Genomic DNA, 27,961 nt, shown 5'->3' with positions numbered 1-27,961 from the left:
TTATGTACAAAAGAGGGTACAGAAATGTTTAATTGTTCAAAGTTTGCAATGCTCAATATTATGTGCAGCAGACAGTGTTGAACTTAACATTGTAGGCTAACAAAATAAAGCAATTATACAAATAGGTTAAAAGGGGCAAACAAGCACGCACGCACATCTCTCCATTAAATTGAAAATTTAAATTGAATTGATTCGACTGACGAGGTCCCCATCAAGGTCAAGTTCAACATCAGTCATATGTGAGGAATGGTACGGTTCAAGAGTTAAAGGCCAAAACATGAAGGGTCCTACTATAGAGCCACCATGAGGTTGATTTGAAGAATTTGGGGCAAAGGTTTTTCCTTGGCCTACTGGGAGTGTGCATGCCGGCCGGCCTGGCCGAGACAATACAACATTTATTGGAGTATGCGAGTGTGGGGGTTCTATTCTTTTTCACGATCCTACGGTGAGTAAACCCAGCATTCCAACAAGTGATGTGCATATTCTACCAGCTTGTTTATAACAAATAACCGTCATTAATAGTAGAGTTGTGGTCCACTGTGAGCTCCAAGAGTCCCTGCATGGAGAGTCGAGCTCACAGGCGCTTAAGGCGCAGCAGCCAACCGGTACAGGTCCGTGTGGCGGTTGTCTCTGAAGTCTCTCTATAAACCATCTATATTTCACCTATACAGTACAAGAAAAATAGTGTCTGAATACATGAAATGGGACATGTATGTGTTCAGTATTGATTTATTTTACAATATCTATTGTTAAACATCATTCATTGACTCCATCATTGGATTTGCACTGTATGCATCTGTATTCTGTATGTTCTGTTGCGGTTACAATATGAATAAACAAAATAAACGTTTCAAACATCTGCCATCTGATTGGCTGTAGCTCGGGGTGGCTCAAATCTTAAAGTTTGGGATTGGGATCCGGTTGCGGAGGAATCCGAGGAACCGGATTCAACATTGAGAAAGGGGGGGAGGAACAGAGTGGCATTCTGACACCACCACTGTGTGCGGTTACAGTACGTTTTAACAGCGGGCGACAGCCTCATGGCATACTTCCGGAAGTGCGTTATTTGTCTATGGGACCCGGCAATTACTGGCATTAGCGGGCGAAGAGGCGATAGTCGAAAAGTGGGCGGAAGAACGTCATTCAAAAACATGAAAATATTGTATCTTTTTGAACGACATCGTCCGGCGATAGCCAATCAAATTCATGTGTTGCTTTGTTTACCCTCCACGCGGAATGACTGACGGGTGATGACTGATGGGTTTACGGCCGCCAATTTGTTTCCATCTTGTTGACGCCCACTAGGAGATTTTTATTGTCCTGAGTCGCCGCTGTTCGCCCGCTGCTAAAACGTGCTGTTGGGTTTAGGGACAGAGTTAGTATTTAGCGAATGAACGTGTCGGAATGACAGTGCGTCGGAATAGCGGTGTGTAACGAGGAAGGGGAATCGTTTCCAGAACATTTGGAAACGATTCCGGAAACGTATTTCTTTTTTCTTCTTTTTTAGTGTAGGCTCTCAGAGAGCTACAGCCATTTATACACTCTCAGAGTTACTTGTCGCTGTGGATGTATTTTTTATGTTTGGCAATGGCTGTTACTCACAAAACAGTGCATACTTACTTGTGCACGTTTCAGAATGCTGGAACACACTCATCCTTTCACTGGTTTTGACAGAGTCCAGCTTTTCCTTGCTGACATCCCCTACAGAAAGCGCACAAAACATGAATAATCCCAAACAATTATACTTCAGATTATAGCTGTCCCTACAGGCTATTACAGGCACCTGCTAAATAAATTGCAATCTGTGCAGTTGTGACAAAAGCACATTATTAATGTTGTTCTGCTTTATTTTCTGTACATGTTAATTATTTTCAAAAAGAGCTATGTAACATGTGGGTTGTGAGAGTCTTAATCTTTCCTATACATATATTAAAGGGGTAACACTTGCAGATAAGGGTCATGAAATAATGATTAACTCATGATTAACTAATACATTAGTTAAGCATTAGTTAATCATTATTTCATCATGAATTAATGATGACTTCATCATGAATTAACTGTAGTTAGTTAATCATGATTCATGGCATTCATGATTTCATTTATAGATCAGATTTTTTCTCCCAAATCTATGCCCACGATGAGTGCTCAAAGGCGGGTAGGTTTAGTCAGCAGACGGTCTCTCTGGAGGTCCTTCCTGGTTGTCCCCAAGGGTATTTTTTCTCAATTCTATGCCCACAATGAGTGCTCAGAGGTGGGTAGGGGTCCCTGGTGTTTTATGGATCATTTTTGGACTCACCCATTTTGCCCAAATCTATACCCAGGATGAGTGCTCATAGACGAGTAGGGTTAGTGAGCAGACTCGGCCTCTCTGGAGGTAATTTTTCTCAATTCTATGCCCACGATGAGTGCTCAAAAGTGGGTAGGGGTCTGTCCGAAGCTCTCCCTGCATGGTGCTTTATGGATCATTTTTGGACTCCCCCATTTTGCCCAAATCTATACCCAGGATGAGTGCTCAAAGGTGGGTACCCCTACCCACCTAAACCACCTGGTGTTTTATGGATCATTTTTGGACTCCCCCATTTTGCCCAAATCTATACCCAGGATGAGTGCTCATAGACGGGTAGGGTTAGTGAGCAGACTCGGTCTCTCTGGAGGTAATTTTTCTCAATTCTATGCTCACGATGAGTGCTCAAAGGTGGGTAGGGGTCTGTCCGGAGCTCTCCCTGGTGCTTTATGGATCATTTTTGGACTCCCCCATTTTGCCCAAATCTATACCCAGGATGAGTGCTCATAGGTGGGTAGCGGTTAGTGAGCAGACTCTGTCTCTCTGGAGGTATTTTTCTCAATTCTATGCCCACGATGAGTGCTCAAATGTGGGTAGGGGTCTCTCCGGAGCTCTCCCTGGTAGTTTATGGGTCATTTCTGGACATTATCATCATCATGAACTAGCTGTAGTTAATAGTTAGTTAATGGATATTTGCACCCCAAAGTAAAGTGACAACATTTTCATCATGAACTAGCTGTAGTTAATAGTTAGTTAATGGATATTTGTACCCCAAAGTAAAGTGACAACATTTTCATCATTAACTAATCATGAACTAGCTGTAGTTAATGGATATTTGCACCCCAAAGTAAAGTGACAACATTTTCATCATGAACTAGCTGTAGTTAATAGTTAGTTAATGGATATTTGCACCCCAAAGTAAAGTGACAACATTTTCATCATGAACTAGCTGTAGTTAATAGTTAGTTAATGGATATTTGTACCCCAAAGTAAAGTGACAACATTTTCATCATTAACTAATCATGAACTAGCTGTAGTTAAGGTTATTTGTACCTCAAAGTAAAGTGACAACATTTTCATCATGAACTAGCTGTAGTTAATGGATATTTGCACCCCAAAGTAAAGTGACAACATTTTCATCATGAACTAGCTGTAGTTAATAGTTAGTTAATGGATATTTGCACCCCAAAGTAAAGTGACAACATTTTCATCATGAACTAGCTGTAGTTAATGGATATTTGCACCCCAAAGTAAAGTGACAACATTTTCATCATTAACTAATCATGAACTAGTTGTAGTTAAGGTTATTTGTACCCCAAAGTAAAGTGACAACATTTTCATCATGAACTAATCATGAACTAGCTGTAGTTAATGGATATTTGCACCCCAAAGTAAAGTGACAACATTTTCATCATGAACTAGCGTAGTTAATAGTTAGTTAATGGATATTTGTACCCCAAAGTAAAGTGACAACATTTTCATCATGAACTAGCTGTAGTTAATAGTTAGTTAATGGATATTTGTACCCCAAAGTAAAGTGACAACATTTTCATCATGAACTAGCTGTAGTTAATAGTTAGTTAATGGATATTTGTACCCCAAAGTAAAGTGACAACATTTTCATCATGAACTAATCATGAACTCTTGATTAACTAATCATGAAGTAATCATGAACTGGAAATTTGGACACAAAGTCACATCAATATAAATAATAGTGAAATGCAATACTAACAATACAATACAATCTGAATCCAAAATTACAATTACAAGCCACCTTCAATATTGCCATTTTTTATTTACAGCCACACCCTCCCCCCACACAGAAAACTAAAAACAAAATGTGATGTATATCAATAACAAAGTGTTAAATGGCCACTTATTACCAAATAGACAGCAGTAATATGAAAAATAACAAACAAAAAGAAAAGCCGGCAAAAATATGAAAACCCTTAGTTCCGTTGTCATTGGGGCTCTTTCATCTGAATTGTGACATTGTTCGATTGGTCTTTTTCCTACCACACAAACCGTGAGGGAGGGGAATCAATGTTGCACCATCAGTGTCCAGACTTGGATCCGTTAGCTTGCCATCCAATATGCACTGGGAATTTATCTGGGGAATTGTTGGGTATGGAGAATGTGGAGCCTCACATGGACCTGGGCTCCTCAGTGGATGGGAAGGGAAGCGCTGTCCTCTTCTCCATGTGCTCCAGGGGATAAAGATGGGGATCACCCAATCTAAAAAAAAAACTGACCTATGGTAGATCGGACAAGATCCAATAGCATGTTATTCACACAGTGTAAAATGTTTTTAAATCCCCATGAATTAGTAAAAATTAACACCTTTTTAACTTGCATTAATTAGCTTAATCATTTTCTTTTTATAGTAATCATTAAGTAATGAATGGTAATCAAATACATTGAAAACCATTCAAAATAATTCAAAGTACTTATTTTCTTTTACAATGTTTCAAATATTCACTATATTCAATGAACTGTTCCTTTTCCACAAAAATACTATGAAATGCTCCTTTAAGTATCACAATGCAATGAGTTAAATTGCATAAAGTGCACATTCAATCGCTTTACAGGGTGTTTTGTGCAGTAACTGAGGTATTCATGACTCAAATGTGCTTAGTATCTCTCCCTGGCTAGCATCAGGTGAGAGATGCACTAAAAATGTACATTCAATCACCATAACCCAAAATACTCATGTACAGGCATAAGTGTTTCAAAATGTAAAACACCATTTAAGATAACCATCTTTGTTCTACATTGTCTCACTCACCACTGATCAATGAATGAATGGGCTCAGACTGCAATGTCACCTGTACTACTGACTGCTCAGTGATTTGCAATACTCGCTCTCACACTGCTCTGCAAAGTTCAAAATGACACAATATACAAATCAGGAGTTGTCTAACAACATTAAGAATGTGGATGATTTGAATTGGAAGATTATTTTTTAGTCTTACCAAGTGGATTGCAAAGATTGTTCCTCTGTGTGTGTTTACAACAGCACATGAAGAACCAGCCATGTGTTCAATTGAACAGGAAAGGGGAGTTTTCCTGCTTAAATACTGACAGGAAGTGGAATCACTGGTAGGCTGGACATAAACGCTTACAGGCTCACTGATTGGCCACTTAGGTTAGCAATCACAGAGCCAGGTAATTTTAACCCTTTGCAAAAACGTGTTAGACATCTTGTTTGTTTGTTTGTTTGTTTTCCCTTTCATGTATATAGCTTCTTGGCATTTTAATCAGACTTGTAGAGCAACATTTTAGATATATTGTATATAACTTAAATGCATTCATTCACTGTAAAAAAAAATCACTGAAATGAACGTATGTATCCTATTAACTATTTTTTAATTCAGCCTACCCAGGCTTGAAAGCAGGCAGCCAATTTACAAGTGTTAAAAACGATCTAAAATGCTTTTGAAATAACACACATTTAAGTTCTAAAATGTTGCTCCACAAGTCTGTTTAAAATACAAAACAAGCTATTTACATGAAAGAGAAAAAATGCAAAACAAACAGGGTGTCTAACAGGTATTAAAGGATTAAAATTACCTGGCTCTGTGATTGCCAGTGGCCAATCAGTGAGCCTGTAAGCATTTGTGTCCAGCCTACCAGTGATTCTACTTCCTGTTAGTATTTAAGCAGGAAAACGTCCTTTTCCTGTTCAATTGAACACATGGCTGGTTCTTCATGTGCTGTTGTAAACAAACACAGAGAGACAATCTTTTGCAATCTGCCTGGTAAGACTAAAACATAATCTTCCAATTCAAATCATTCACATTCTTAATGTTGTTAGGCAACTCCTGATTTGTGTATTGTGTCATTTTGAACTTTGCAGAGCAGTGTGAGAGTGTTGCAAATCACTGAGCAGCCAGGTGACATTGCAGTCTCAGCATTCATGAAGTGGTGAGTGAGACAATGTAGAACAAAGATGGTTATCTTAAATGGTGTTTAGCCACAATACATCCTGCCAATGATTTATTGTTACATTTAAGTATTTAAGTTTAACTTTGAAAGACAGTTTGTTACTGAAGTAATACAATATGCATGTACATGAGAATTGTGGGTTATAGTGACTGAAGGTACATTTTAAGGGTACATACTAAGCACATTTGCGTCATAAATACCCCCTAGTTACTGCACAGAACACCCTGTAAACCTTTTGAATGTGCACTTTATGCAATTTAACTCATTACATTGTGATACTTAAAGGAGCATTTCATACTATTTTTATTTTTGTGGAAAAGGAACAGTTCATTGAATATTAAACATTGTAAAAGAAAATAAGTGTTTTGAATTATTTTGAATGGTTTTCAATGTATTTTAAATACATGATTACTATAAAAAGAACATGATTAAGCTAATTAATGCAAGTTAAAAAGGTGTTCATTTATGCTAATTCATGGGGTTTTGGATCTTGTGTGATCTATCATAGGTCAGGTTTTTTAGATCCCATCCCCATCCCTTGGAGCATCTCACATGGAGAAGAGGACAGCGCTTCCCTTCCCATCCATCGAGGAGCCAAGGTGCATGTGAGGCTCCACTGTCTCCATACCCAACGATTCCCCAGATAGATTCCCAGTGCATACTGGGTGGCGAGATCCATGGTTTGTGTGGTAGGACAAAGACCAATCGAACACTGTCACAGTTCAGATAAAAGAGCCCCAACGAGAACAAAAACAAACTTTGGGAACTAAGGGTTTTCATATTTTTTCCGGCTTTTCTTTTTGTTTGTTATTTTTCATATTACTGTTGTAGTCATTTTTCTATGTCTATTTGGTAATAAGTGGCCATGTAACAATTACTATTCATTGTTGACTGTGTTATATTTATAAGAGCCAGGTCATTTTGTTTCATAGTTGTGTCAAACCATATTGGATAAGCAATGATCTTAACAAGTACTTTAGTTTTATAGTTGAGAGGAAAAATTGTGCTGCTGATTTGGATAAGCACTGTTGTTGGCTTTGTTAAAGGCCTTGCCTTGGCGGGCAGCAGGTGGGCCAGATGTGTGGATGCCAGTCCATTGGCGTTTGCGCCAGGGCTGTATCTAGCTCACCCGCTGTTGGCCCAGTTGGCTGGTGTCGGCCTGCCCCTCGGCCTGTGTCCTCTGCCTACTTCCTTGCTTTTGTTTTGTTGTTCTTTTGTATTTTACATTTGTATTTTGTATAATACTTTATTTATTTTGTGGTATATTTTTGTTTGTGTTAAGTGTTTTTATTTTAGTTTTTAGTTTCTGTGTGGGGGGAGAGAGTGTGTGTGTGGGTGTGGGGGGGTTACTGTAAATAAAAAAATGGCAAAAATTGGCAATATTGAAGGTGGCTTGTAATTGTACATTTGGATTCAGATTGTAATGTATTGTTAGTATTGTATTGTTTTGCATTCACTATTATTTATATTGATGTGACTTTGTGTCCATATATCCAGTTCATGATGAATTCATGATTAGTTAATCATGAGTTCATGATTAGTTCATGATGAAAATGTTGTCACTTTACTTTGGGGTGCAAATAACCATTAACTAACTGTTAACTACAGCTAGTTCATGATGAAAATGTTGTCACTTTACTTTGGGGTGCAAATATCAATTAACTAATGATAGTTAATCATTAATAGATTCCAAATCTCTAGTAAGTAAGTACAATGTAATGGTAGTTCATGATGAAAATGTTGCCACTTTACTTTGGGGTGCAAATATCAATTAACTAACTATTAACTAATGATAGTTAATCATTAATAGAGTCCAACTCTCTAGTAAGTAAGTGCAATGTAATGGTAGTTCATGATGATGATGTTGCCACTTTACTTTGGGGTGCAAATATCAATTAACTAACTATTAACTAATGATAGTTAATCATTAATAGAGTGCAACTCTCTAGTAAGTAAGTAAAATGTATTGGTAGTTCATGATTATAATGTCCAGAAGTTACCCATAAACTACAAGGGAGACCTCTACAAGGGAGACCTACCCACCTTTGAGCACTCATCGTGGGCATAGAATTGAGGAAAAACGACCTCCAAAGAGACCGAGTCTGCTCACTAACCCTACCCGTCTATGAGCACTCATCCTGGGTATAGATTTGGGCAAAATGGGTGAGTCCAAAAATGATCCATAAAACACCAGGGACCCCTACCCACCTTTGAGCACTCATCGTGGGCATAGAATTGAGAAAGATTACCTCCAGAGAGACCGAGTCTGCTCACTAACCCTACCCGTCTATGAGCACTCATCCTGGGTATAGATTTGGGCAAAATGGGTGAGTCCAAAAATGATCCATAAAACACCAGGGACCCCTACCCACCTTTGAGCACTCATCGTGGGCATATAATTGAGAAAAATTACCTCCAGAGAGACCGAGTCTGCTCACTAACCCTACCCGTCTATGAGCACTCATCCTGGGTATAGATTTGGGCAAAATGGGTGAGTCCAAAAATGATCCATAAAACACCAGGGACCCCTACCCACCTTTGAGCACTCATCGTGGGCATAGAATTGAGAAAAATTACCTCCAGAGAGACCGAGTCTGCTCACTAACCCTACCCGTCTATGAGCACTCATCCTGGGTATAGATTTGGGCAAAATGGGGGGGGTCCAAAAATGATCCATAAAGCACCAGGGAGAGCTCCGGACAGACCCCTACCAACCTTTGAGCAACCATCGTGGGCAAAGAATTGAGTAAAATGACCCATGGGTACAACCAGGAATGACCTCCAGAGAGACTGAGAGACCTACCCGCCTATGAGCACTCATCCTGGGCATAGATTTGGGCGGAAAAATTAGATCTATAAATCATCTACAAATCGTGGTTAACTAATGACGATTCATGATGAATCATCAGAATCATCATCATCATGAATCATGATGAATTCATCATGATTCATGATGAATTGTGATGAACTAATGATTAACTAATGCTTAACTAATGTATTAGTTAATCATTAGTTAATCATTAGTTCATGAACCGTATCTGCAAGTGTTACCATTAAAGGTAACGGGGCTGGTACAAGGGTGATTGGCAGGTGTCAGTGATTGATGCCACCACCCAAGTTTACTAAGGTAGGAAGTGACACACGGGAGGGATCTCCCAAACAAACAGGGTGTAGGCCTACACGGAGGAGAAGAGGAGCTCCAGGCGCCAGATAGCGTTTGAACCGTTAGGAAAGCTTAAACGCATTTATCTGCAGCCGTAACAATTGGAGAACAGTCGTGCCCGTCGGGTGAAGCATCGCGCTTGTTGCTGCCGTCGGGGGTCGACGTTGGAATCTATATCTGCCGGCGGTTGGAGGCTAACAGAGCTGCTGTGACCGGTGAGATCATTCCAAAGTGTTCTTGGAGGATTGTAAATACTAAGGGGTACCCCACGCGTTTCGCTCATTAATTGCGTTGGATTAAACTACTGTTCTAGACTCTCACGTGCGCGCGCCTCGTTGGAAGAGGAGGACGGACGCGGTCTTTGTTGTTTGTTTAATACCAAGCGCGGTTGCGTTCCGCTGACTTTGGGACTGGTTTGGGGTGGGAGGGGGGTTTGAATGTAATCATAGACTGTTGGTTTGAGTTTGTTTTCTTGTTTATTTTATTTAGTAGGGAAAGACATAGGGAGAGACTGATACATAAATAATGTAGATAACAGATAAGGGAAGGCCAATTTGTTGCATATAAAATGCAGAAGGGACAATTAATGATTCACCAATGATAAAAAGGACTGTATAACTGAATTACTGAGCTGCACAGAGCTAAAACTATAAAAATACTTTCAAGAAAGTAATCCAAAAGTACTGATAAATACTCAGCACCACAACACTAGGCAGAGAGCCTCTGACAATGGTCAAAAATGGTTACCAAATCTTTTAGATGACCAAGTTAACAATTAGCTTTAACAGGATTACTTTAAGCAGAAAGATCAACATCCAAATGTTAATCTGAGCAGGAAATACTCTTTTAGAAAAATACCTTAAGTACCCAATAAAAAGATGAGACCACCAGGAAGAAGGATTGTCCAGTCCGAGCAGAATATGATTAATGTCGATTCATTTTCAGATCAGAGAGACAGAACAGACGGTAACAAGACAACTCACCCCTAAAGCCACTTTTGGTGAGTTGTCCAGACAACTCACCCCTAAACGTGAAGACATCTCACCCCTGCTTTTTTAGGGGTGAGATGTCTTCACTTTCCGGGGTGAGATGTCTTCACTTTTGGCCACTTTCGGGGTGAGATGTCTTCACGTTTAGGGGTGAGTTGTCAGGACAACTCACCGGGGTGAGATGTCTCGTATTCTTTGAGCTATACTTTACTGAATATTTCACAAGAATATAACACAAGAGTCAAATGTACGGTCAAATGTAATGTAACAGCAGTTTGTACAAAAAATATAAAAAAAAGGTAAACATCCAAAGTTTAGAAAAACATCAGTTTGTACAAAAAAATATAGAAAAAAGTTAAGTATAGAAAAAATGTAAACTAAAAAATATAGTAAAAAGTTGTCATAAAAAATAAAAAAAACATCAGTTTGCTACAAAAACACTAAAAAGTTTAGGTAAACATCAAAAGTTTAGAAAAACATCAGTTTGTACAAAAAAATATAGAAAAAAGTTAAGTATAGAAAAAATTTAAACTAAAAAATATATTAAAAAGTTGTCATAAAAAAAAAACATCAGTTTGCTACAAAAACACTAAAGTTGTCATATCTACAAAAAGAAAGAAAAAAGTTGTGCTGTGTGTAGGGGAGTGTGCTGTCCCATTTTGGTCAAAAGTTGTGCACTAAAAAGTTGTCATATCTACAAAAAGAAAGAAAAAAGTTGTGCTGTGTGCAGTGTGCTGTCCCATTTTGGTCAAAAGTTGTTCAGTGCAGTGTGCTCATCTCCACACTGGGGCATTCACTTCAGAAGCGAGAGTTAGCATGTCCATGATGGTCAGATCGTTCCTTTCCAAGTCCTTCCACAACTGGGCCAGATTGCCCTGTGTAGCCTTGGTCTGCTTTCGCTGGTAGCGGCGTAGCTTGTTCTCTGACACCATACGCAGCTGGAAGTCGATCAAGGTAGCTTCCTTGTGCAGCAAATCAACGAGCAAATAAATCGGCAAGTTTGCTCGCTGTGCTTTCCGATTTAGGCGGTTATGCCACCCCTCGACATCATTGTTCGTCCTGATGGCACGCTTGTACATACACCAGTGCTCTGGCTTCCGAGCTTGTACATTTGCTATTTTTCAACATTTTTGCAAAAATGAAAAACCTTATTGTTTACCATATTGTCTCATGATTGGTCAGAGGCCCATAATTGCATAATACTTTATTTGATGCAGGAGCTGAGGTCTCGGTGGCTGTCTTCGACTCAAGAGATGAAGAAATGGCTTTCAAGGAACTCCCATGTATACAGTATATTATATAGATACAGTTTACTTTGTATGTTGCTGTTGTACACAATCTGGATTGATACATCAATGTGATCTCATTTTCAAATATTAGACATGTACTACTCCTAAGCCTTTACCAATATTGTTGTGCTTTTACTGAAGTACATTTTAAATTCTGGACTTTGTGTATGTGGAAAAAAACCTCTCGATCACTCTCTACTTACTAGAACTATGCTTGTTATGGTTAGACCGAATAAATTGAGTTTGTTTAGCTATCCAGTGTGCAATCATTAATATATGTGTTCCTGTCGGGCGCCCGCTGGCCTAGCGGTCCAGGCGCATGCCACACATAATATGGCTCTGGCCTGACTGCGTGTCACGGGTTCGAGTCCCGTTCATGACGACCTTTGCTGCGTGTCTCTCCCCTTCTCTCTCTCTCCCTCTTTCCAGTCATGTTTAGCTTGGGAGGCAGGGTTGTTCCTGTCTACCTTCACTTGTATAAAAAGCCAAAAACAAATCTAATATATATATATATATATATATATATGTTCCTGTCTAGACTAGAGATACTTAGAAATAATTAACTCAGTATTTGGTATAGATCAAGCAATGCATCCACAATTCCACTATAGCACGCAGCCTATATGCCAAATGTTATACTGTGATATTATACAGTATTCAGCACATTATTTTAGGGCTATTTTGCAAAGACATTTATTTTACAATATGCAATCATTAGCGACATTGTCACTCGTGTGTGTGTGTGTGTGTGTGTGTGTGTGTGTGTGTGTGTGTGTGTGTGTGTGTGTGTGTGTGTGTGTGTGTGTGTGTGTGTGTGTGTGTGTGTGTGTGTGTGTGTGTGTGTGTGTGTGTGCAAACTTCTGAAGAAATGGTTACTCCAGAAGAGTCCAGATGGCTGTCACTTTTCTCACATGCTAATGTAACTAGCAATAGCAAGATCATTGTCCGAAAGTTCGCTTCGTTTGGCAGGTGTGAAGGCTCATTCGAATCCTAATGCGTGTCTAATGTGTCTGTCTGTCACTGTGTGGGGATCCGAGTGGAGACTTTCTTCATCTTGTTTAAATATAAATACTTCAAAATTAAAACACATGTTTAGCTCAGCATGATCTATAAACTGTATAGCTAACATGGAATATGCATAATAATTGTGATCGGATCATCAATGGGACTCTGGGAGTAGGCTATCTATTGTAAACTTCGGATCATTTTGCGCTCCCGTCTCCGCTGTGCCTCGTTCATGTGCCCAAAAAAAAGAACAGTGGCGCGCACACACACACACACACACACACACACACACACACACACACACACACACACACACAGTAAGTCTCCGACGACACACTGCATCCGTTACTCTCACTTTACGTGAAAAGTCTATTTTTTAACATCGGCTTCTGAACACATTGATACAATTCCCTGCTACGTTTCCTTGCTTTCCCTGACACAGCCAGTGTGAAGGCAAACCGCATCAAATTAAATATGCAAGAATCCAAATTCTCCGCCCATACGCATTTGAGGCTACAGAAGTATTAGGTGAGAATGTGACCTAATTAGCAACTTTGTACAGCCGTCTGGTGGCAGTGTCTACTCCTTACAAGTGTTTCACCGGATTTTACTGTTAAATAAATAAATAATTAGCCGTGACTGCGCACGTCTGTAGGAACCGATAGTTAGATCCGAAATTGAATTATGCCTACTGTAATGGGTGCCACGGAAAGTACAGACAACTCACCCCGCAATGTCAGAAAGTGAAGACATCTCACCCCGGAAAGTAAAGACATCTCACCCCGGTGAGATGTCTTTACTTTCCGGGGTGAGATGTCTTCACTTTCCGGGGTGAGCTGACCGGACATCTCACCCCGGACATCTCACCCCGACATGTCAAAAAGTGAAGACAACTCACCGGGGTGAGATGTCTCGTATTCGAACAGACACCCACATACAGCCAAATTACAAAAACTCTCACCCTGTGCGACAAACTGCACAGGGTTCTCTCTCTGCCGGACACGGACATTTGCCAGGCATTAATACTGTAGATTACGTCAGTTGTTGATACACATTAATTGGCTGAATAGACAGTTAATTTCCGCACTAGGCCACACTGGTACTGGTTGTCAAGCGCTCATTGGACCAGCACATGGATGATGAGACTGGTATTGTGACAGCTCCCTTGGTTCCGTCATGGAGGGCCCTAAACCGGGAAAGCACAGAGGCTGGCGTTGCTATGGCAACCTGAAGATAACATTCTTTCCCTGTTAGCTGTAAACTTTCGACAGAGAGAAATACTACTATCTACTTTCTCACTAGACACCAAGGTCAACTACATGCAGTTCTCATTCATTGAAGGTTGGAGGTCCGCTGACTTTGGGACTGGTTTGGGGTGGGAGGGGGGTTTGAATGTAATCATAGACTGTTGGTTTGAGTTTGTTTTCTTGTTTATTTTATTTAGTAGGGAAAGACATAGGGAGAGACGTCATTGTGATGTGTACTGTTTACCTGTGACTTCGTCAATTACAACTTTTGAGTATCCCTATATAAAGTGTTAAGAGAAAACCCTACGGTCCCGCTTATTTATTCCTTAGTTAATAATTTGCCTTGCTGTGAAGAGGGCGATTGTTACACAGTTATTAAACCCAGTGAGGAAACAAATTACAGTATACTGTAATAATTTCTCAAATAATTAAATAATTTCATTCCTAAAGCTATATATCCATTTTGAGGAAATATAAGACCTGACATTTTAAGTTTTACTTTCACAAGTTGTAATTTCCAAATGATAGACTTGACATTATTGACAAATTAATTGCAGGCAAAGCCCCTTTTGGGAAGGTCAAATGTATCAGGTCTGACAATGTTGCATTTTCAAGTTCAACAATCTTGGCAAGTTCCCCTTAGCTGGGCCCGGATGGTTGCTGAGCCGACTCCTGATCCCGACGGCCTTTGCCGCATGTCTCCCCCCCCCATCTCTCTCCACCCCCCCCCCCCCATCTCTCTCCACATTTCCTTTCAACCTATCAAAGGCAGAAAAAGCCCCAAAAATATCTTTTACAAAAAGGACCCCTTAGCTGAGAGACGTACTCTGTTTCATGATGAAGACACTTTTAAGGAAGACAAAATTAAAATGTACGATGATAACAGCAGCACTCTTGTTACATCCTCTCCGGTGATGCTACCAAACAAAAACAACTAATCCACAAGGCTCATATCACGTTGCACTGTTGTGCGTTGTGAGCTTGCAGATCTGCTACTCATGTGGTGGGTCCTAAAACAGCTGCTTCCTGTTATGCTGCTCACACCGTTACTTAAAACTCTGCACTGTCATGACAACCACGCACTGTGTTCATGGGAATACGGAAGGGATTAGGTAACGTGACAGTCGGATGTAAACAGCTGTACTGTTAATTGAATAGCCTACATTAATTGTCAATCATCAATGGTAAAAATGTCTCAGCATGTAGGCTATGCAGTAAGCAGGCTGAAGGCAGAACCGCGAAAAATCCCGGATTTGTTATGGATCGCCCTCTGCGTGCTATTTATATCATTTCCTGGTTATAATTCACAAGGTTCACCTGTTTCCTGGTGATTGTGTCCAGATCAAGAGGACTGAATGTTCCTTCCTTTTCATGCCACTTGTTATCGTTGGCTTTCAGTATGCTGGTTACCGTACAGTATAAGCCTGCCAAGTGGGGTATGCGTCACCCCGATGCAGGCTCAATGCAGTTCTAAAGTGGGGTATGCGTCACCCCGATGCAGGCTCAATGTTCACCCCGATGCAGGCTCAATGCAGTTCTAAAGTGGGGTATGCGTCACCCCGATGCAGGCTCAATGTTCACCCCGATGCAGGCTCAATGCAGTTCTAAAGTGGGGTATGAGTCACCCCGATGCAGGCTCAATGCAGTTCTATGCACAGTGGGGTATGCGTCACCCCGATGCAGGCTCAATGTTCACCCCGATGCAGGCTCAATGCAGTTCTATGCAGTGGGGTATGCGTCACCCCGATGCAGGCTCAATGCAGTTCTATGCACAGCAGCCATGTTGGAGAAAGAAGAAATTCCTTACTTCCAATTAAACCAATGTTTCTGGCTGCTCTGTTCCATTTAGTATAGCAAAGTGGTTCTCCCACAACCATCCATGAGTGTACAAATGGAACCAAATTGTTTCCATTTGTACACTTTGAGTTACACACCTGTAAGGAGCCATTTGGAACCCCCTTTAAGGAACCATGAGGGTTCCTGGAGTCTGGACCACACTTTGAGATCCACTGGTAGTCAGCGAATATTATCAGTTACAATGTCCAATTTGGGAATACATTTCTTACTAATAAATGTCTTCACCAATGTGTTTGTAAAGGTGTCTAGTAGTAACACATCCTACAAAGATTGAAATTCAGAATTCCTAAGAATATGTGACAGCTGCTGACAGTTGGGGTACAATTCAATTACAAATTGTCATTCTTCTTTAAGTAGTATGTGACGGGTCAAACTAGGAGGTTTTTATGATTCGAAATCCATTGCAAGCATTTGTTTTGCACGAAAGACACTCCTTGGGCTAAGAACGGCCATAGTCGTCATCACAGATGTGATGATGTCATCACTTTTGGAAAAGTGGCTATGGCCATTTTTAGCCCAGTTCAGTGCCCCTGCTATATGGCTGGTTTCGATTTTTTTGCATGATATTATATATCATGTGATTTCAGGGGATATTAACAGCTGATTTCTGGACCCACTATGCCTTTCTTACAACTTGAGTATTGTGTTTGCATACCCACCCGGCCGCCCGTTCTAGGTAGCGTAGATTAGGGAGCCCTTGGCTTAAAGATAATTCACCCAGGGGCCTCCTTGCTTGAGTCCTTATACATCCCTGGATTTAATTGAAAAGGACATGGATTTTTTTGTCAATGCTGTGTACAGTATGTGGAACAGCAGTCAGCCCTACCTGATATGAAATAGTTAACTTGCTGGCACAGGCCACCGGATACAGGATGAGGGGACTCAGGTAGGGGACACAGGCCACCGGATACAGGATGAGGGGACTCAGGTAGGGGACACAGGCCACCGGATACAGGATGAGGGGACTCAGGTAGGGGACACAGGCCACCGGATACAGGATGAGGGGACTCAGGTAGGGGACACAGGCCACCGGATACAGGATGAGGGGACTCAGGTAGGATGCTGACTCTTGATATGTGCATCCCAAGGACACGTGCAACCCTCGAACGGAAGTCAAATCTGGAAAAGGAAACGGATAACCTTGTGACTTTTGATCGCTATCACAAAGCTTAAACGAAGGCAGTTGAAGGACTACCAACTGGACCGGGTCTACAAGTGGGTGCAGCCACCACGGACCCCACGCACGCCGCACCATAATAAGAATCAACAACACCGTTCCAGGGCCGGGTCAGACAGGAGCGTCTCTTTCAACATCGCCAGTAGTGGAGATGAAGAGGAGCCAGTTTCCAATCTGCTTACCGACCGTGGCAATTTTTTAGACCCAGGGTGGCCTACCCTGTCCCTGAGCACAACCTCGACAGCCATCCCAGACACCGACGCACACGCAGGGGTCGGAGGAGGCGGCGCCCAGGCCCAGCCGCAGCGCCCATCCCTACGGACGGCGATACGACAAACAACTCTACGCAGCCAGCCGAGGAAACACTATCGGTAGTTAATCTATCTGGTGTTAGCCTAAGCAGTGATCAATTGAGTGTGCTAGCGAAAGGTATGTCTTTTTCCCCCACGTATAATACAACTTTGTTTGATACCAGGATAGATCTATTCCGCTTTTATCGGAACTTACATCTAAAGACATGGCATCACCACCAATCTGAACATACCCACCGTTTCCCGAACCCGACCTCTGTTACAAGTCCGGTTTCGAGCTCTGATTCTTGCACAACCCAGACAGACACTGAATTGCCACCTGTCCCCTCGTCTATATTTAAACCTAAATCCCGGTTCACTCCCTTGGTTTCTAATCCCTCTCTCATTGCATTCACCAGGAAAGTTGATCATGACATTGACAATCTGTTTGGTGACACATATGACTCGGGTATTAAACCCAAAAACAATTTGACACACAAGGAGCGCTTAGCTCTTAATGAACTATCTAAGAATGAGTATATCATTGTTCGACCCGCGGACAAGGGTGGCGCTGTTGTTGTTCTGTCCAAAGAGCAATATATCATTGAGGCGAAACGACAGTTGAATTCTAAACATTACATTAAACTTCCTAACAACCCCCTAGGCAACATGATGTCAGAATTCCGGGCTCTCTTAACTAACGCCAGGGAGTCCAATTGGATCTCTGAACAAGAATTTAAATACCTCTCGGTTGAGTGTCCTATGACCGCTTCTTTTTATTTACTTCCTAAAATTCACAAACAACCGTTTGATAATCCTCCTGGCCGCCCGATTATATCAGGCAACGGTACTTTGAGTGAACCTGCTTCTAAATTTATTGACTTTTATATTAAGCCTTTTAATAAGAAGCTTCCTTCATTTATTGAGGACACAACCGATGTGTTGAATAAAATTGCTAGCCTGGGTAATTGTAAGTCACAACTTCTAGTCACCATGGATGTGGAGTCACTGTACACTAACATCGATCACAAGGAAGGTTTACATGCTTTGAAACATTTTCTCTCCGACAGAGAGACTTCACCTCCTACTGAGTTTATCCTTATGTTAACTGAATGGATTATTCATAATAATGTTTTCTTGTTTACTGATGAAGTGTACAAACAAATTATCGGTGTACCGATGGGTTCCTGCTTCTCTCCTAACTATGCTTGTCTTTACCTGGGCCATTGGGAGGAGATGTTTGTGCTAAATCCTATTAATCCTTGGTTTCAATATATTACTTGGTACGGTCGTTACATTGATGATTTGCTGCTGGTGTTTAGTGGGTCTGAGACACAACTCCTACAATTCCATACTTATTTAAATTCTTTGAATGAAAACATCAGACTCACTATTGAATACTCGCAGCAGACCATTAATTTCCTTGATTTGACCATCTACAAAGATGACTTGGGGAACCTTCACACAACGATTTATAGGAAGGAGATTTCAAGGAACACACTGTTAAGAGCGGATTCATTCCACCCGCCACACCTAATTAAAAATATCCCTTTTGGCCAATTTCAAAGATTGCGCCGTATTTGTGACAGCGATTTTGATACTAAGGCAGCAGATATGGGCAACCGCTTTAGGGAGAGGGGCTATAAACCCACCAATATTTCGTGTGCACGTAATAAGGCACTTGAAATAAACCGTCCTGAGCTTCTGGTAAAAAGGAAGCGCACTAACCATAGTCAACCCCGCCCCTTTTTTGTCTCCCAATACAGCACTGCGGCCTCACGTATACAAAATATCATCAGATCTAACTGGGCTATTATAGAAAGTGACCCATCCCTCCGCAGTGTGTTTCCTGAACCTCCCATCTTTTCTTTTAGGAGAGCTCCCACAATAAGGGACAAATTGGTTCACAGTTATCTTCCTCCTGATAATAAGACATCTTGGCTTCACAAACCCATAGGGACCTTTAAATGTATGAATTGTCCTCATTGTTCTAATGTACTTCAGGCAAAAACCTTTTCAGACCTCAAAACACAGAAGATATATAAAATCAATGATTTCATTAATTGTAGTACCACACATGTGGTCTATCGTCTCACATGTCCTTGTCCTGATGTGTTTTATATAGGCAGAACCAAGCGCCGCCTAAGAGACCGCCTGGCTGAGCATAAATATGCCATTCGTATTAATAATTCTAATTACCCTATAGCCAGACATTTTAGTCACTGTCATGACAATAATGACACTTTGTTGAGAATCACTGGTATTGAATACATAAAACCTCTCACCAGGGGGGGTGATCGCATCAGGAGACTGAACCAGAGAGAAACTTTCTGGATTCACACCCTGGATGCAATTACCCCGCCTGGCCTGAATGAGGACATAGACTTCATGTGTTTCTTATAGGTTAATTTGGGCTCTTTATTGACCTGTGCTTAATTTACTATTGTCTGTGTCCTCCGGTATACATTTTATATCCTATAGATTATTTTTGCATCTATATTTGTTTTTAATGGTGTAGCCTCCTAATGTATGTATATAGCTTTAAGTGTACTTTTTCTTGTGTTGGTTCCTTTTTTTCACTTGTTTCTTTTTCCTTTTTTTCTACTTAATGATTGCCTGATTGTTCCTATTGTAATAACGATGTAATGAGCTGAACCACGTGATTATTTTCTAAGTGGTTAATTGTAATTACTGGACTGGTCCCCACCTGGTTCCAGCCCTATTTAATGAGTTTGTTGCTCTGTGTGTTGTTAGCCCTGATGAAGACCGTAACAGGTCGAAACATGTCGGTTTAATAAAATATTTCCTCCTTTTGACATCAAGTGTGCCCGGATCTCCTCTTTTCTCTAGAAGGCAGTTGATCGTTCCATTTAAAACTTCTACACCATTATCCAAAATGGCCCATGGAGGAAAGGAGACGAGCTGCGCCCGTTTCTCTTGGAGACACAATGAGGAAGCGAACGGGAGAGGGCCATCTAGTGCAAAAACTAAAAACCCCAAAAAGTCGTCAAAGTCATCCTTGGAAGTGAATGAGTTCAAGACAGTTGTGTTCATATAGACGCTCAACAAAACCAGATCAACCGTAGTGGATTCGAACACACAACCTCCGCGGTAATGGGGAGGCACCGCCCGAGCGCCCCTCATTTTGTATTTTAAAGCAAAATGACAAAGACCTTTTTAATCAGACAGAATGGCTACACACACACACGAGGCCTTCATGCACACACGGGCCAGCACACATGCCCGTGATTATGAATAAAAAGGACAATTCCGTGGTATTGGTATTCTGCGTTTTTTTTAATTCATTTTGAGCCGTGCACACCCGCTGGCGCTAAGCAGACTAATACTTGTGACTGAGTTGTGCTTGCATTCTGATGTCCATGTTATGTTTGTACTAACCTGTTGAAGGATGCAACCATAGGGAAAATCTGTGTCGCTGAAGGGGATTCTGGCAGGATATCAGCACATGCCAAGATAGTTTCCCCATGTTTCAGAAGCACAGCCCTGTGCATAACTAAACACAACGACACCTATTAAATCACAACAAGATACATCAATCTAGATCCCATGTATTTAAATTGAATTTGATAGCATTAAACAAGTTGTTTTGAAGTTCTTTGAGAAAACCACAAAGCACGTAGAAAACTCAAATTATTATGTTTCTTTTACATGTTAAAATTGAAATAATCCAATCCAATGAGAGATTACTTTGGCCCAAAACCCACAAGCCAGTTTATATGGTTGACCCTTAATAAATATACTTTATCATACATATGATATGGTGTTCATAAGCTTACAACATGTTGACAGAGCACAAATTGGGCTTTAGCCCTCCATGCCAAGCTTGGGGAGTGAACAGTGTTGTACCTGTGAAGTCCCCAGTCAGCATGATGTTGGGGTCGTTGTGCACTTGTCTCTCTGTCAGGCTGACGTGGCCCTGTCTGCTGGTCAGGTCCCCCACCATGCATGCCATCGGGGTGTCCCGCGAACAGCTGGAGCTCTTAGGAAGCAGAATAGAGTGCACAGAATGTTCTCAAACGTTTTCATGTCAAGGAACCGATATGTATTTGGTCGCGGGACCCCCATCAATTTTGTAACAGGGTCCCCGCACACAAGATTTGTGTTAATATGTTTCAAAAATATTCAAAATGCTTAACATTTTTGTGAGATTTTGTTTTTGAAAATAGCAAATTAACAAGTGGTTAAACTGAATTTGTGCTACATAAGGATGCTACACATATCATATAAAGAACACCGGACAAACGACTATGTTAGACAGATAGTCACCACCCATGCTGGAGAACTGGAGCCCCTACTCTCAACAGTAAAGCGTCGCAAACTGGCCTGGTATGGTCATGTCACAAGGCATACCTCGCTGGCAAAGACCATCCTATACAGGGGACGGTGGAGGGGAAACGGAGAAGAGGCAGGCAGAGAAAGTCCTGGATGGATAACATCAAGGAATGGACTGCTCAGCTGAAGACCGAGAGCGCTGGAGATCCCAGACTGCCCAAGCATCCACCATGACACCCCTACGGCCCAGAAGGCCATGGGATGAGTAAGTAAGAGTAAGTAAGAAACTGAATTTGATGGGGATGTCAAGTTTGTCAACTAATTTTGCTGGGGACCAGCTCAAACCCCCTCAGTGACCCCTGGCGGGTCCCCAAACCTCACTTTGAGAACCAATGCTGTAGAGATGGAAAATTATGACTTACGTGCATTATGAACATTCTTTAAATAGTTTGATCCATTTCAGGGAATTTCAATAGAAAACATTACTCCGTTACCCGGGAGCACAGCTAGCGACTTCTATCAGTGGTTCTCAACCAGTGGTCCGGCCACCAGTGGTCCTTGACTCCTTAGGGTTCCAGGTGAGTCCCCAGTGAAATGATGGAGTTGGTAACCAAATAGACCCTTATAGATCTTTAACTCTTGATAGTGTAAAGAAAATTACGCTCTCAAGCGTTAAATTATTGCTAAACAGCTGCATTACTTTTACAAGTAGTCTACTCAATTTGAGAATGTAGAAGAATTGTTATTTTGTTCAACGTTTGCCTGGTTATCTCTCCAAATGGGACCACATCAATACAGCATGTAATTGTGGACAAAATATTATCCAACGAGAACAGAAAGTTTTTGGCCTGAGGGGCTAAATCTCATTAAATGGTGGTCCGTGGCTCAAATGCCGAATAAATGGTGGACTTTGATATGAAAAAGGTTGAAAACTACTGAATTAGAGCAGGTTCATTCAGAGGAAATACATTTGTGAAAGCTGTCCTTACCACAGACATCATATTGAAAGGATTATAGGCTCCTCCCACAGTGTTGCACCGGCTGCTGTTGCTGATGCCACTCTCCATGATGGACCAGGAAGCTGAGGCAATCTGATGATGTCAAACAGACTTCAGAGTTTACTGTGGAGCACATTGTGTGTGTGTGTGTGTGTGTGTGTGTGTGTGTGTGTGTGTGTGTGTGTGTGTGTGTGTGTGTGTGTGTGTGTGTGTGTGTGTGTGTGTGTGTGTGTGTGTGTGTGTGTGTGTGTGTGTGTGTGTGTGTGTGCTCTCTTACGGCTTCTCTGACTGATGAGCGGAGGTCCACTTCCAGTGTGACGTCACTGCTGCTCCCATCAGGAAACGTCTGCTGAGACTGCAATCCACAATGAAAATACAACCACCCCTATTGTATACATTATGTAATAATATTTGGCTAGGTGGTCATTGTCGGGATATAATTCACCGACAGGGAGTTTAACCACCGAGGCAAGTGATTAAACTAAATCCTAGCCAGATAATATCCTGCTTATTACATGGCTACCTAACATAATGTGCTTGGTTACTGTCCAGTGTCCACTACTGATCAGGGATATTTTCCCGGGACTGCAGTCCCCCTGCAGGAAGAATGAATGAAGATATAACTTGATGGTTTGTTGTTCTTACCAGTTTCACCGCCCCAGACACCGAACCATGGAACTCAGCCTTGGCAAACGCCCAGTGTCCATCTGCTGCATTGGTAGCTGCGATGCGCGAACACTGCATACTGCAAACATTTTACTGCAACATTCACTCAATAATGCAATAATGGAGAGATACACTACTGAAAGACATATATAGGGCAGGGGTCTTGAAAGGTTTTCAACATAGATTTCCTAGATAGCTTCTATCCTCCACGGCAAACCACTTTTCCGAAATGGTTGATCTACAAACTCACAACGCTTCATATGAGCTTGTAGATCTGCTATGTTTTGCTACGGTTCTGCTCAGAATAGGGATGCAAGTTTCAAGTGGTTAAAATCAAAGCCTTGGCACCCCCCCACCCCCCTGTAGTAATTGAGGACCCCCTAGGGGTCCCGGACCACCTGTTGAAGACCCCTGATATAGGGATTAAACTTCAGGTGCTGCATACATCGCATGCTATTTGCATGATATGAGTGCAGTTGTGCAAATGGCACACACGCACACACATAATTCATCAATATCACTTCAGTTTAAAGGGTAAGACCACTTTGGTAGAGGTTTGGGTTGTGTAGTTACGTTACGTTGCCATGATGTAGTGGACCCAGATCTTCAAAATCAACAGGAAGTTAACATTTTTATTAAAAAATAAAACAGTATTAGTTTTGTTATGTTTTGTTATGTTCTATATTGGTCTGATTCAACTTTGCTTGCGTTTGTTTACGTACAAAAAGAGCTGTTTCAGCGTACGTACGTACGTACGTACAATGTAAGTCAATGAGGAGCATATTTTGAATTATATTTTTTTTAATCACTGGAGCCATTATCTTTGATATATTGTCCACATTTGGATTTACATCATGGCAAGGTATCTATCTACACAACCCAAACCTCTACTAAAGTGGTCTTACACTTTAACCACTTCAGACCCTCTATACAACTTGACCCGAGTTGCTCTGTACATGGTGAGCTCTTTTTCCATCTTCACCAAGTCTCTTTGCCAAAAATAGCAGATCTACAGTATGTCTACTTTTTGGTGAAAGTTCCCCCTGGTTCAAGTGGTTAAACGCCAACTATAACAGTATTTTCAATCGAGCCTAATGGAAACGGATATTCTCTCAAGTTTTCCTTGTGAGATTTACATATTTACGTACTGTATATGACATACTGTAAAGGTTCTAAAATGTTCTAAACAGTTTGAGAACCACTGATCTAACCTGCTTCCATCGATGTGTTGAATCACCAGCAATCTCCCGACGACACTGTTAGGCCCAGTCAGCGGCAGGTTGCTGTCCACGAACAGAGCATGCATTTCATCCAGGCCCGTCATCCGCCCAAACTTCCCAGCGAGGTCTCCCATCTCATACTCGTCTACAGTACCGGTCCCGGGGGCAGGAGGAGAGTCTGACGCGTCACTGTGAAATGGGTTGAAGAGAGCCATGGTGTCTGCATCGGGACAGGGTCGTTCAGTGCCACTCGCGATCGGCAGCGTGTGAATATAGTAGGTCCCTGCCGTGAAATGTAGGTGCGCCATGGACACGTTTATGACCGTAGGGCCCTGAGGGAAAGGCTTGGAGAACTGCATCTGTCCCTTGCCGGGCCCATGGCCCGACCATGTGCCTGTGCTTGCCGCAGGAAGACGGACCAGGGTGACATTGGCACAAGCTATCCTGTCCATGTCCGGTCCATGGTGGATGTTCATCGATCGGCCAATCATAGAGTCCGGTCCGGGCAAAAAGGAACTGGTATCGGTGAAGAAGTGTTTTCCCTCCCCTCCGCTGATTCTGGCATCCAGGCTGATGGTGCCGTGTTTTTTGGCGAGGTCGCCCCCGTCGCAGCTCAGCGGGTTGGATGGACCACAGTGCAGATCGTAGCTGCTGTCTTTTGGGTCAATGTCGAAGGGGTTCCAGTGATTATCTGTGGTGCCACAGTGTCCCTCATCATCGTCTCTCTCTGAGCTGATGGGAAACTTGTGAATATGCCACGGGTGGTTTTTGGTGGCACTCGCGTCTGGCCTGCCGTAATGCAGATCCACAAAGACGGACACGTCAGAGAAAGGGTTGTTCTTCAGCTGGATGAACTGAACGTCACCGACCACCGGGCTCTGGAACCTGGCCCTTGCTACTATTACCTCCCCAGGGTAATCGACACCGGCACACGCAAACCTGGAACCATCGGGCTTGCGGATTACCACCGATCGGCCCACTATGCTGTTCCGCCCAAAAAGCGGGAGGTGGAAGTCTCTAAAGACAACGTCCGTCTCATTTGTGCCGTTCAGTAACATGTGTTTAGCACTGAGGTCGCCAATTTCATACCTATCATGCGTCGACCCGGGCACCTTGGGGTATGTCGAACACTTTCTGTTTAATCCAAATGGATTCCAGCCATCGCCAAGGTGGTCGTTAACACATCGGTTTTGAGGCGGCGAACTCTTTGAAGGCATGGGGAACTTGTGGACATGGTATTGCGCTACTCTGCCCTGCAAGTTAGTCAAGTTGACGCTCAGCTCTGTCACGTCGAATGGTGAAGCCTGTCGGAAGTCTAAATAACCTTTGATCCCTCTCATATCAATCACTGCTCTCACCTCCTTTGTCTGTACTTCATAGATCTGAGCACACCTGTACCTTGATCCCGTTTGGTAGAGAAGGAAGACAGTGTTGGTATTGAAAGAAGCCAGGTCTAAACGGGATTTCAGATGTTGCAGAGGGGTTCCGACTTTCAGGACACCCAAATGGGTCAACGCCAAGGGGTTTAGGCTTCCAAGGAGCACGTCACAATTAGCAGCAGAGCTCACCGAGCCCAAGAGAGTGATGCTAGTCTGGGTGGCATCGACTTGACCAATGGTAGCCAGATCTGCCAGGACCCTGACATGGGTCGCACCTGTATTTAGCCTGATGTAAACATTACCAGCGATGGACTGGACAAATCTGGCCTGAAGCGTCAGGAATGTGCGACCGCTACCTACAACCGCACAGGCTTTAGCACCATTACAGGTTTCCACGGTCAGTGAGAGGTCATCCAAGTTTGACCTCCACTTAAACAGGCTGGACACATTGACAGTGGAACTTGATGCAGAATCAGTGGTGAAGGTGAAGATGCTCGATCCGACATTAGCTTCAGAACAAGGCTCATCAAAATGGCCATACATGACTGGAAATTCACTAAAGGACAAATTGAGAGAAGCACAGGTTCCAGCACCAGACACATTCACAGTGGCCATCTGGGAGGTGGAGTCCAACCTCACCTGCCCTATGACTCCACCCATGTTCAGATCAGCCTCAAATTGAGTGCAGGAGATAGAACCTGAAAAAAGAAAAAAATATTATTTTCTATTTTTACTGACACGCACGCACACACACACACACACACACACACACACACACACACACACACACACACACACACACACACACACACACACACACACACACGCATTCTGTTAATAGTAGATGTCAAATGGAGTTTGACAAATATAACACCACCTGCCAAACAAACACAAACATATTTCACCTGATGTGACACTACCGTAATTGTAGGCCTACCAATGAAGCGAAGTCAAACAAAAAACACTAATTAGTAATGTAGGTAGCAGTAGCCAAAATTGTGTCCCAGCCAATATACATTAAATCCAACATATTTGTAATGTCACACATTACTGGTGGTTATTGATTAACTTTGATTAATTAATTGTTGTAGGTTGCTTTTAGATAAAAAATAGGCAACAGTAAATAAGTTTAAAAAACAAAACAAAAAGCCATTCTGGGAACCCTTACCTTAAAAACAATGTCTTGTGAAAACAATTCAATTAAATTCAATTAATATAAAATAAAACAAAACAACACTCACCAAGTAAAGCAGACACCAGGGCTAATGCTGAAAGGCACATACTGGCAGAAGTTTAGAGAGAGCAATTTTTTAAGAGGAGGGATGGACGTACATTAATTCAAGTTCTTCAACTTCTAAATCACCCCTGCAGGTGGAGGGAAATACAAAAACAATAAACAAAGGTGTGATAGAATATTCAGTGAGAAAAGAATGCAGTGTGCTCTCCCAGAGTATGTTCTTGCCCTCATTCTGTTCACCCCATTCCCTGTCTGTGTGGCCTTGATTGAGAGACCCAATTTATTTACCCTTTCATGCATGAATTATGATAAACTGAGTTAAAAAAAAACAAAAAACACCAAGTGTTCAAGGAGTTAGTGACCTGTCCAGTGTCCACTCAGACTTGTGCTTGGTGTGATTAGAAAGCACACCTTTCTAATCACACCTTGACAGTCATCTCTGCTGGCTGGCATGAGGGTTTTTTCCAATCCCCAAGTTTAGCTGAAAACAGTTTCCAAGAAGGAGGTAACCGATTCGACCGTTATCATACCATCTTATGGGCCCAGTATGTCCTGTTATCATATCATCTTATGGGGCCAGTATGGCCATACTGGCATACTCACCATAGCCTGGTCAAGGTTTTCCCCTGGTGGACGTGTCATTTCCAACTATTGTCGGTGCATGGAAACTAGGGGCTACTAATATATACTATTCTCTGCCTATCGGGACGTAACTCGGACGGCGCTGAGTCGGGTCTGGTGGCCTTTGCAACATTTCATTTTAAAAGGTATATCGTAGCTCAAGGCCACCAGACACAGCGCGCCTCCGTCAGGACATCAGTGATAATGACAATCGCTGATAATGACATACTGAAACAGTGAGTATGCCAGTATGGCCATACTGGGCCCATAAGATGGTATGATAACGGCCATACTGGCCCCA

At 42.1% G+C, this 27,961-nt stretch overlaps 1 protein-coding gene across 4 annotated transcripts; it reads right to left on the bottom strand.

Moving 5' to 3' along the window:
- Window positions 1-27,961, bottom strand: LOC306924246 (uncharacterized protein). Of its 4 annotated transcripts, XM_079502685.1 has the most exons (13): window positions 27,044-27,070; window positions 26,442-26,500; window positions 24,415-26,358; window positions 23,183-23,282; window positions 22,815-22,892; window positions 22,529-22,630; window positions 21,618-21,752; window positions 21,114-21,246; window positions 20,646-20,760; window positions 16,606-16,898; window positions 1,621-1,701; window positions 1,225-1,355; window positions 1-663 (listed from the first exon to the last, which is right to left on the bottom strand). In XM_079502685.1, the coding sequence occupies exons 3-12, from the start codon at window positions 26,343-26,345 to the stop codon at window positions 1,264-1,266; spliced, it is 3,060 nt and encodes a 1,019-aa protein (XP_079358811.1). In that variant the 5' UTR covers window positions 26,346-26,358; window positions 26,442-26,500; window positions 27,044-27,070; the 3' UTR covers window positions 1-663; window positions 1,225-1,263. The 4 variants fall into 4 exon arrangements, with proteins under 4 accessions (XP_079358811.1, XP_079358808.1, XP_079358809.1 ...); XM_079502682.1 differs by having other exon boundaries at window positions 24,415-26,500; window positions 27,044-27,961; XM_079502683.1 differs by lacking the exon at window positions 1,225-1,355 and having other exon boundaries at window positions 24,415-26,500; window positions 27,044-27,961.

Source organism: Electrona antarctica (genome assembly GCF_951216825.1).
Source record: "Electrona antarctica genome assembly, chromosome: 6".
NCBI lineage: Eukaryota > Metazoa > Chordata > Actinopteri > Myctophiformes > Myctophidae > Electrona > Electrona antarctica.
Note: the sequence above shows the minus strand (reverse complement) of the source record. Positions and strands in the feature narration are given on the sequence as shown.